At 38.7% G+C, this 12,130-nt stretch overlaps 1 protein-coding gene across 1 annotated transcript in view; it reads right to left on the bottom strand.

The window, feature by feature from the left end:
* Positions 1 to 2,278: 2,278 nt before the first annotated feature.
* Positions 2,279 to 12,130, bottom strand: part of gucy1b1 (guanylate cyclase 1 soluble subunit beta 1) — a 20,415-nt gene continuing 10,563 nt past the window's right edge. The window contains exons 10-13 of the mRNA XM_053619143.1: positions 10,155 to 10,392; positions 7,752 to 7,892; positions 5,365 to 5,519; positions 2,279 to 2,908 (exon numbers count right to left, since the gene is read on the bottom strand). Of these exons, the coding sequence (XP_053475118.1) occupies positions 2,788 to 2,908; positions 5,365 to 5,519; positions 7,752 to 7,892; positions 10,155 to 10,392 (655 nt within the window). The 3' untranslated portion in view covers positions 2,279 to 2,787. The remainder of the gene's footprint in view (positions 2,909 to 5,364; positions 5,520 to 7,751; positions 7,893 to 10,154; positions 10,393 to 12,130) is intronic.

Genomic DNA, 12,130 nt, shown 5'->3' on the forward strand with positions numbered 1-12,130 from the left:
TCAGAGCCTTAGTGAGATAGTAAAGATGATATCTATGAACAGTCATTAACACTTCTGATAAAGAGATAAACAAGTTTTACATATCTTTTAAAACCTGCAGACTAGGAAGCATTATCTAAAACATCTACTTTATTTATATATATATATATATATATTTCTTCAATTTCAATTCAAAACACAATTTTAATTAATGTCTCGTGAGTATTCCAACTGGGAATGTCCTGAAAAAGAAAGAAACCACTGGTGTACTGAGCAACAGACACAAAGAAATACAGAGATGAACCACAAAAGTTCTGGAACCAAGATGAACCTCTACCAAAGTGATGGAAAATCCAAAGTGTGGAGAAAGAAAGGATCTGCTCATGATCCAGAACATACAAGCTCATCTGTGAAACATGGTGGAGGTAGTGTCATGGCTTGGGCTTGCATGGCTGCTTCTGGAACATTCTCACTAATCTTTATTGATGATGAACTCATGATGGAGCAGCAGAATGAATTCAAAAGTTTACAGGAACATTCTGTCTGCAGATTTACAGAGAAATGCATCCAAATGAATCAGGAGGAACTTCATCATGCAGCAAGACAACGATCCAAAACACATTTCCACCTCAACACAGGACTTCATCAGGGGGAAAGTGGAAGGTTTTAGACTGGACAAGTCAATCACCAGACCTTCACCCAACTGATCAGCATCTCACCTCCTGAAGAGGAGACTGAAGGGAGAAACCCCCCGAAACAAACAACTACTGAAAGAAGCTGCAGGAAAAACCTGGAGAAGCTTCACAGAAGAAGAAACCAGCAGTTTGGTGTCAGTGAGTCGCAAGAGTGATGCAGTTACTGCGAGGAAAATGCAACCAAATATTAAATGTTATTTACGTTCATTTACTTGAAGACTGATCTATTCCTATACTTTTGTATAGGATTTAACATAAAACATAAGGTTCTATGTTTTATGTTCTTTAACACGTGTAGATGTAAATACCAGGAAATAAAAGCTGAAATCCTAAACTCACTATGATTTATTTTAATTATTCATAATATGTGAACATCTACCAAATAACTATGCTCTACTCACTTAACCAACAATGGAGATCACAGAGATAAGTCTGAGGTCTTGTTCAGGAGGAACCTCATTAAAAGGTTAGAGTTAATAAGTGAAGAAACATCTGCACATGCCAGTCTCACCCTGATGATCTGCAGCTGACTTTCCACTTTCTTGCATGATCTTCCCTAAACTGCATATGTATGAGGAAGAAAAGTGCACACTGTGTGTTGCAAGGTTTTCCCTGCAGAATGTGACCTAATTACACCTGAAAATGGGTGCAAACAGATGAGTACATCTGGCCCAATTACCAGATGTAGTAATTTGTAATAGGTTTAGTAAATAACATTGTGGGTGATAAATTATTCTATTTACACTTTTAGGCAGAAAGGCCCCAAATTGGACAGCAGGTTATCTTGCTCACATGAACAATGTAATCCTCTGTAAAGCCATTCAATCATTAGTAAATCATTTTGTAGGTGTTTTTTCCACAAACAAACCTTTAATAAATCAGCACCTCACACCTTCCACTTGGGGGGAAAGGGTGAAAACCCGAAAACTCAAAAGATAATATCTGGTGTGTAACACCAGGTGGAGGCTGTGTCCTGCTTTATACTGAAGATTGCCGTAGTGCAGACATTTTAACACCAGTTTCGATTTGGAAATGAGACTGAATGTGGGGTTTGTTTTTTTCTGTAGAAAATGCCAGTACATGTGGGTGGGAGACGATTTGTCTGTGGTGCCCCAGTGAGTGTATTGAGATTTAGGCTGAGAGATTTTTTACTCTTTATGGAGTGTTTATGAATATTCTTCCCTAAATCTGCCATAGGAAATGAGGTACAAATATAAACAATGTACATTATTATTATTATCTTTATTTTTTATATGTATGCCATGGTGTGTGCAAAAAAACAGATAAAGTCTCAATATTGAATATATTACAGACAAAACATTTAGTGATTTTTGTTATAAACTAAACAAAAAAGCAGCTAAGCAAAGCAGCACTATCATGAAAAACACTGCATGTAGCTTTATTTCACATTGGACAGAAATGCAGGTGTACTAAAATATTATATAAATGCTGCCTATATATATATATATATATATATATATATATATATATATATATATATGTGTGTGTGTGTGTGTGTGTGTGTGTGTGTGTGTGTGTGTGTGTGTGTGTGTGTATATATATATATATATATATATATATATATATATATATATATATATATATATATACACACACACTATATACCGTATAACAGATATAGTGGTATACATATTTAATATAAATGTAAGAGTGCAGAAGACATTAGTTAAAACTTGAACTGAGGTCTGACTGACTGCTCTACTTCTATCTTCTCATAAACTCTCCACTAAAATGAACTGAAGAAATGAATAATAATAATAATAATAATAATAATAATAATAATAATAATAATAATCAGTGATGTACTACACGTCTTTAATTTATAAAACCTTTAAAATACAAATCATTAATTAAACAGCTGCTTTATCATTATCTTTGGACCTTTACACTATAATTAATTTGTAAGAATCTGCTGAAGATCCCGGACTGGTTTAAACAGAGGTACATACATGTTCCTGATAAAATATGACACTAAATGTTCATACAGTATTTTAGTGTGACTGTAAATTAATTACTGTAATGAGATCACTTTATTTAAAAAAAAAAAAAAAAAGAGACTGAAACGAGAGCCATCTTGTCGATCTGCGTCGGTCTACAACGCTTTCCGCGTCAGGAACCACACTTTCATCGGCTCCTTCTTGCCCTTCATGGTCACCGGGCCTCTGTACTCCAGGTGGAACTGAGCATCAGCATTTTCCACTGACTGCAAACACCTGAGGGGGGAAATAACAATAAAACAAAAACATTAGAAGAATAAAAATAATGAATGAACTACAAATCAAATACGTCAGCGTCTACACAGTCTGAGGAGAAGCTAAACCCTCATGTCTGCTTTATATGTAGAGATAAAGTGAAGTGATGAACATGAAGGGTGAGGAAATGTTAAACAGGAGTCTTTATTTGATCCTGTGCTCACCGCCGTCTCAGTCCATATACAGTGAGGGAAAAAAGTATTTGATCCCCTGCTGATTTTGTACGTTTGCCCACTGACAAAGAAATGATCAGTCTATAATTTAAATGGTGGATTTATTTGAACAGTGAGAGACAGAATAACAACAAGAAAATCCAGAAAAACGCATGTCAAAAATGTTATAAATTGATTTGCATTTTAATGAGGGAAATAAGTATTTGACCCCCTCTCAATCAGAAAGATTTCTGGCTCCCAGGTGTCTTTTATACAGGTAACGAGCTGAGATTAGGAGCACACTCTTAAAGGGAGTGCTCCTAATCTCAGCTTGTTACCTGTATAGAAGACACCTGTCCACAGAAGCAATCAATCAATCAGATTCCAAACTCTCCACCATGGCCAAGACCAAAGAGCTCTCCAAGGATGTCAGGGACAAGATTGTAGACCTACACAAGTCTGGAATGGGCTAAAAGACCACTGCCAAGCAGCTTGGTGAGAAGGTGACAACAGTTGGTGCGATTATTCGCAAATGGAAGAAACACAAGAGAACTGTCAATCTCCCTCGGCCTGGGGCTCCATGCAAGATCTCACCTCGTGGAGTTGCAGTGATCATGAGAACAGTGAGGAATCAGCCCAGAACTACACAGGAGGATCTTGTCAATGATCTCAAGGCAGCTGGGACCATAGTCACCAAGAAAACAATTGGTAACACACTACGCTGTGAAGGACTAAAATCCTGCAGCGCCCGCAAGGTCCCCCTGCTCAAGAAAGCACATATACATGCCCATCTGAAGTTTTCCAATGAACATCAGAATGATTCAGGGACAACTGGGTGAAAGTGTTGTGGTCAGATGAGACCAAAATGGAGCTCTTTGTCATCAACTCAACTCGCCATGTTTGGAGGAGGAGGAATGCTGCCTATGACCCCAAGAACACCATCCCCACCGTCAAACATGGAGGTGGAAACATTATGCTTTGGGGGTGTTTTTCTGCTAAGGGGACAGGACAACTTCACCGCATCAAAGGGACGATGGACGGGGCCATGTACCGTCAAATCCAGGGTGAGAACCTCCTTCCCTCAGCCAGGGCATTGAAAATGGGTCGTGGATGGGTATTCCAGCATGACAATGACCCAAAACACACGGCCAAGGCAACAAAGGAGTGTCTCAAGAAGAAGCACATTAAGGTCCTGGAGTGGCCTAGCCAGTCTCCAGACCTTAATCCCATAGAAAATCTGTGGAGGGAGCTGAAGCTTCGAGTTGCCAAACGTCAGCCTCCAAACCTTAATGACTTGGAGAAGATCTGCAAAGAGGAGTGGGACAAAATCCCTCCTGAGATGTGTGCAAACCTGGTGGCCAACTACAAGAAACGTCTGACCTCTGTGATTGCCAACAAGGGTTTTGCCACCAAGTACTAAGTCATGTTTTGCAGAGGGGTCAAATACTTATTTCCCTCATTAAAATGCAAATCAATTTATAACATTGTTGACATGCGTTTTTCTGGATTTTTTTGTTGTTATTCTGTCTCTCACTGTTCAAATAAATCTACCATTAAAATTATAGAATGATCATTTCTTTGTCAGTGGGCAAACGTACAAAATCAGCAGGGGATCAAATACTTTTTTCCCTCACTGTACTTTCATTTACAATTTTAATATTAACTGTAAAATACTTCACAAAGCCTGGAAATGAACACACACCAAAGCCCTATAGATCATTTAATATAAAAATATCATGTAAGACTTTATTACTGATCTAAAAACTTCACTGATGCAAATAATTAAGAATAATCTCTGAAGTCTGAACAAACAGTGCTAATGTGGCTGACAGGAAATGAAAGCTAGCCATGCTAACTGGCACCGTGTCATTTTCCTTCTGTGTAGTCTGAAAAGACTGCAGATGGATTCCTGTATCACAGAAGAAGCATGTTAGCGCTCACAACCCACACGAGCACTGCGTTAGCTGCAGAAAATATTAGAAAGGATTTCACACTTTCATAATAACTTCAGAAAACTCACAAGACAACTCCTATAAAAAGTTATATACAAAACCAACTGTAAAATAACAACGGGATAAGATAAAGACGTCAGATTGTGATTGTAGGTTTTTTTTTAAATCCAACCCTTTCCCTCTCGCTCATGATAACATGGTCTTGTATAAAGTTATGTAAAGACTGAAGTCTGCATTCCGCAGTCAAAGCTTTTCCTTTCTTTCCTTTCTAGGAAATCTGAGGAACTGCTGTGAACTTTACACAGCTGCGCACCTGTACGTGTACTCGGACATGTTTATCTTCCCTTTCTCTCCCGTGGTCTCTGTGCGGCTTGTCAGGTTCACCGTGTTGCCGAACAGGCAGTAGCGAGGCATCCTCTGACCGATCACCCCTGTCACCACCTCTCCAGTATGGATGCCAATGGTGATCTGAGGAAAACAAAAAATTAACAGAATGAAATGAAAAACGGTGGCATTTGCTAACAGCTAATCCCAGCAGGAAGGCCAGCTCTCCGTTCCCAGATGAGATACGAAGCTGCATCACTAATCATTCAGGATCATTTTAATGTTGGTTTATTTTTAAACAAAGTGCAGGGATGGTTTCTGTTCTCCAGGCTCAGTTCACATGCTGTCTGAGAGAAAGTGTGTTCACGCCAACTGCTTGCTAATAAACAGCCCATTTCATCCAACAGTGAGGACCTTTTATCTGACATTTATTTATTTTGCTTTTGTATTTGTTATATTTAGAAGAATGTGTAAGAGACATTTGTACAAAGCTTGCATAATAATCTTTTTCTTTAATTTCCATCACTGACGTGCGTTTTTAAACAGTTACTTCCCTAACACCACGAAGCCGTGATATTTTTAGACGAGGTTATCGTACTGTCACTCATAACCAGATGGAGTGTTTCAAACTGAAACATCAACACGAGGGACAGCGTTCATATAAAATACCAAGTCAAATGAAATAACTCTCACTATATCATCACCTTCATGCAGCAGCGGTTTAAAAAGTTATAAAGGGTTAACGCTAATCTAACAAAAGTACTCTCGCTCTTTATCTCCATGAATTATGAATTTTCCACAAGAAAAGTGTTTAAATTTAACAACAGGTCTTCATTAGTTTCGCTATAAACCAGCAGTAACTTTTATTCCTGAGATACCTTCTGCTCTTCTGACCACTTAAACACCATAAAGATGCTTTGGTCCTCAGTTCATATGAACAGTTATGCTGTGATAGCTTTAGCACTACAATCACCACAAACAGTTCTGCACTCGAGTCTCCATCAGTGAACAGTGGAGAAGTTCAACAAAACAGACTTCCTGTAGAAACTGTAATGAATTTCCTGCTTACACAACTGCACTATTTGATCATGTAGTATTAGCACATTTATAGAAGGGGTGTATTTATTTATAATCGCACTATCCGGTGTCACCCAGATGAGGACGGGTTCCCTCCTGAGTCTGGTTCCTCTCAAGGTTTCTTCCTCATATCGTCTCAGGGAGTTTTTCCTCACCACCGTCGCCTGCTCATTAGAGATAAATTCATACATTTAACATCTATATCCTGAATGTATATATTTCTGTACCGCTGCTCTGGGACAATGTCCACTGTTAAACACGCTGTACACAAAACACTGAACTGAACTGCTGCTGTGGTCATTTACTGAGTTACATATCATATGGTCTAAATAAAGGTGATATTTAGTTATGTAGCACTAGCAATGGTGACATAAGCAGAGTGGGCGTCGGCTCCATTTGTCATTTTACCACCAGCTGGAGAGGCAAAGAATTACAGAGAGAGAGAGAGAACACAAAATCAGAGAGAGACTAGACAAATATCTCTTTCAGATATCACAGAGATATTTGAACAAATCGAAGCCTCCAGCAGGTCCTCTACAGGTGCTTCTAGAACACAGTCTGTCAGTATTATCTGCTGTGAAGTTACTCGGATATGTTTTTCTCATGCAGCCTAATTTACATGCAATTATTATTTGTGCTGCTGCAACAAGGTCAAAATATAGGTGCTGAAATTCAGTTCCTCATCACTGCAGCCTGGAGGTTCATTAGAGGCTAAAATCTTTCCTGTAAAGGATCTGAGTTCTGGGAGGATTTCATAAAATCATTTATCATTATGACCTTCACAGGACCTCATAAAAAAACCACCAAGTCCTTTTTCTGCTTAAAATCCAGCTATATTTGTCAGGGTTGGGAGGTGAAGGTGCATGGAGTGCAGATAGTATTCATTAAGTACGGTGCTAACACAACCAACGATGCAAACAGAGTATACGTAGCAAAGAACATAAACACTATGAGTGATACTGCGGACATGAACACAACAACTTAACTAAAGCTTGACAACTAAACACAGAAACTTAAATAGAGGTGCTTATTAGGAGTAACACGGAACAGGTGTGAGTGATCAGTGAGACATGTGACCTGGTCATGTGACATGCCCCTAGCTGATGGGTAATGTAGTTCTGCACTGTATTTGGCACAACCATGAATATTCTACAGCTAACGAGTCCACATGAACTTCCAGCTACTTGAAGAAGAATGAAATATTAATCTTAAAAGATTGTGGAGATTTTTTTCCTTTTGGGAACTGGAATTTATTTACGCCATTCAAACATCTCCATCTGTCATATATTGCGCTGCTACCTGCACAGGTTCCTCGTCCACCTTCACCTGCCCTGCTATCTCCATCATGTCCAGTGCCAAGTGACAGATGGACTTGGCATGGTGAGTGCAGGGTTCTGGAAGTCCGCTCACCGTCATGTACTTATCACCGACCGTCTCCACCTGCCGTCCGAACAAGTAAACATAATCTGATTAGACGACTGTCCTTCTGCTATTCGTGACCATTTATAATCACATCAGAAAATAAACCGCAAAAAATCAGCACAATGAAGAAAGTAAATCCAGATGCAAGTGTTAATCACTGAAGCTGCAATTCTGTTGAAGCTAACCGTGTTCTTGCACTGCTGGAGTAATGCAGATAATTAATGGCATCATGAAAAAAATACAATGTCAAAAAAACCAGAAGTTCAAGGGTATAGTTTGCTCACAGTTTGGAAAGGTGTGGTGCATCACTCTCATTACAGACTGCACAGGAAGTGCTGATGTGCTAATAAAGCAGACACAAAGCTGAACTGTAGACAGTAATTCACATGCCGCTTTGCATTATAAACCATTTTACTTTTTACGTAAATGCATATGAATCTTTTTTTTTTGCTAATTAATGTTGCTTTTGTCAGAATGAACTCTGTGTTTATCTTTCTGATGAAACTACAGTTTATTTTGTTTTACTGGTGCTTACCATTCTCAGTTTCATGCATTCCTTTAAATATAAACTCCTGACTATTTTTACACGTTGTGTAGTGGTGTGTGTGGGACGCTGTGTTGTGTTTTAACACACTGCTCTCTGGACCGCTGTATGTGTATAAAATTGGGATGGCAGTAAAATGTGACTCGACAGGGATAAAGACCAACATGTGGTGATGTTTCAGTGCTGCGCGTCTTCAGAGTCCTCTTCAGCTTGAACTAAAACAACCGAATACCCTCCAGACCTACTCTTTAAACACACATGTCTTTTTTGTGACCAAGTCTGTCAAAGAGACCATAAACCCACAGGACCACCTAGATGCACAGGGTGTAAAGTAAATATGACTTTTTTTGGTGAGAGAGCCTTGAAATCATACCTCCTCCCGTTTAAAGTGCATTCCTGTCTGAAAGGCTGGCACATAAATCAGGAGGCCATCTTTCTGTACAAACAGACCCTCTCCTCTGCCCTCGCTGGTATGGACCAATGTGTTAGCTTTTAAATAGAAATTCAGTGTCATAAAGGGGATAGAAGTCATTTGTGTATATTTTAAATATGACTATTTTGAGATAAAATGTCAGCCAAAGGCTTTTTATGTCTCGAACTGAAAGTCTGACTCATTTGGCTTGTTTAAAGATCCTTTGGTTAATGAAGCTATTTATCAAACGTTTGTTCTTTTCCTCAGTTCCTCTGTGGTCCCTGCAGTGACCTCACAATTACCCTCAATCAACATTCTGCATATTTCCTCAAGTGTACAAGTTTATTTACACTTTATTTTAATAATAATGCAGATGTACACATTTCTCAAACCAGATAAAAATCTGTGCTATAAATAAAACCAAGATGATTAGATGCTCATTTTGTTTCCTTCTAAACAATGTCATGCAAACAAGCTCTGGAGTTTCTCTTGTCTGTGTTTCAGGTCATCGTTATGTTAGAAGGTGAAACTTTACCACAGTTTAAGGACTTCCATACTCTTGAACAGGTTCTCCTTCAACACTTCTCAGTTCAGAACCGAATCTGAAAGTTTCTTTTGCTCTCCACAACGTGATACAGCCACCAACGAGCTGAACCTCAGGGATGGAATTCTCCAGGTGATAAATGCTGCCTGGTTGTCTCCAAATGCAGCACTCAGCATTCAAGCCTTAGAGTTCAAACTTGGTTTTAGTAAATTATATAATATTGTTTCTTCTGGCCAGAGAATCCTTTCATTTACTTTTCACCAAAACTCCAAGCGAGTTGTCGTGTATTTTTTCTGAGGAAAATGGCTTCCATCTTGAAACCATAAAAGCCTAATACTAGCAGGTTCTACTTGCAGGTTCTACTCGCAGGTGTTCCCATCTCCACACAGGAGTTCTGGAATTCGTTCATTGTGACCTTCAGGTTCTGGTTCTCCTCCCTGACTAAAGCATTTCTCTGCCGTTTCCTCAGTTTGAATGTGGGAGGATCTGAACTTTTTACATTTATTAAGAGTGACAAAAGCCACTTTGTTCTTCAGGACCTTCAAATCTGTAGAAACTTTTCAGGTTCCTAGATCTGTCTTAGTGGTCTTCATACATTTGATGATAAATTCGCAGTAAACTTTTAAGAATTTTCAGTAAACTTTGCTAAGCTTGTGTATAATTTTTTATAAATGTGTTGTATAGATTGACAAACCTGTAGTAAAATGTTTTTAGTAAATGTTGATAAATTTGCATGAGACTTTGATGAACTTGTAGTAAACCCGAACGTTCGTGACTCACCTTGTAGACGTAGGGATTCTTGCGCGAGTCGGTCAGAATGTCGAACTTGGTGTAGATGTCATTGAGTAGGTTGACAATTTTGATGGCTCCCTCTGCCGAGGCGTGTTTGCTGCAGAAGGCATTGAATCCCACGATGCCGCTGAAGAGGATGGTGACGTTGTCGTAGCGTTTAGCTGGAACCGGACGTTTGTGTCTCAGTTCGTTTGCTACGGACGGCGGGAGAACCGAGTACAACAACCTAAAACACAGAAAAGACTCAAAAAGCTGCTTCATGTGATCTGAAGATCAGTGAAAAGTGAGAAACTATCTAAAGTTCTTCTTCCATTTGGTGTCACTTGGTTCGTAATAATATGATGTAGATGTTTAATTGTGAGCTCAGTTCTAGCGTATTGTGATACTTCCTAACATGGACATGCAGTAAATGTGGTGATATGAAATCATTCAGTTTTGCAGGAGGTGAACAAGGGAAATTAATTAGCCTCAATGATGACAGCTCATTATTCTAATGATCCTGTTAGCCATTGTTGTTTGTTCAAGTTTAGGCTTTTCTTCACATCTGTTTCATGCACACAAGCTGATAAAAGTTGAGTTCATTCCAAAAATAACCGGGAGCCTTTCGCTGAATTCCTCTGTGTAATGGTGAGGAAAGGCAGTGTGTTGTGCCTGAAGTAATTCTCTGTACACAGATTCATTGTTTGTGTTTCATGACTCGAGACCGGCGTCGTGGTTACACACTGTCACGTACATTGAGGCTTTATGATAAAAATGGGGGACAGGTTGCTATAGAAACTGTCGCAGGTCAGCTTGTTAGTCTGAAATGTCCAAAATGCATTACATAATGAGTTGGTTTTGCAATGCAGTGCAGACGAGGCACATTTCAACAATCCACTTCTCCTCCTGAATACAAATCAGCTGCTCTGTGAGAGACGCGAGCACCAGTCTCAAAAGGAATTTGCTTCCTTTATTTTCTCTTCTGATATGATAAACATCGCTGAAGCAGAGCCACATATTCTCCTTCAGGCTTGAGGTAAAAATCAATTGGACCTGACCTGACTGGGTCAGAAGAAGGAAGTGAATATAACAAGTGGGAAAAAAATAATTTCTAGGTGGATTTTGAAGTTCAGTTTTATTGATAAATTTAGATCATTAACTGAGAAAAGAGAAAACATGAAACATGATGAGATGAAAATATAAAAAAAACCCAGACACAACAGATTTACACCCCCAGTGTCTTCACTTCAATACTCGTTATATCTTTACAAACATCTTTAAATACAAGACTTTCAAATTATGTAAAAAGATAAAATATTTGATAATAATGACGCATATCTACACCTTCATCACTGCACGTATTAGACAGTAATTGGAATGAAATTTGCTAAACTGCTGTTAAATATTTTTACATAAATTTGCTCTAAATCTTCACTTTAATTTATTAAACTAGAATTTAAAAATCTTGTGAATGTTTTCGCCACTAAAAAAAGACATTGAACAGAATGAAACTGAATTTTTACACAAAGTGAAATGTAATTAATTTCAGTCACATTGCCACCGTTTCCCAGACTGAATAACTCTCTCTACACGTGCGGCTCGGAGACTGCAGCAGGATTCCTTATTTAAATTCTGAAAATCAGTCCAGAGAACCTGCAAGTCCTGATAAGAAACTCGTTCCTGTAAGAGCTTTGTTATAAACCTTTATCACCAAGCAGCAGCGTGTCATCGTCTCAAACCCAACCACGGAGAAGAAAACCCATTTTAAAAGATTTTCTCCACAGCAGGACCGCAGACGTCCTCACACAGGATCAGTTCTTTACAGAAGTGCTGATCTTTCAGCTCCAGACCTAACAGGATTATTGTCATTATTGTTATTATTAGATTTTATTTCTGTCATCAGACGTGATTATGACGTGCAGTTTCCGTTCACAGCAGAAGATTATAGAGGACAACATTTACTGAGATCATTACAACAACTTTGT

The sequence above is a fragment of the Ictalurus furcatus genome, chromosome 29 (assembly GCF_023375685.1).
Source record: "Ictalurus furcatus strain D&B chromosome 29, Billie_1.0, whole genome shotgun sequence".
NCBI lineage: Eukaryota > Metazoa > Chordata > Actinopteri > Siluriformes > Ictaluridae > Ictalurus > Ictalurus furcatus.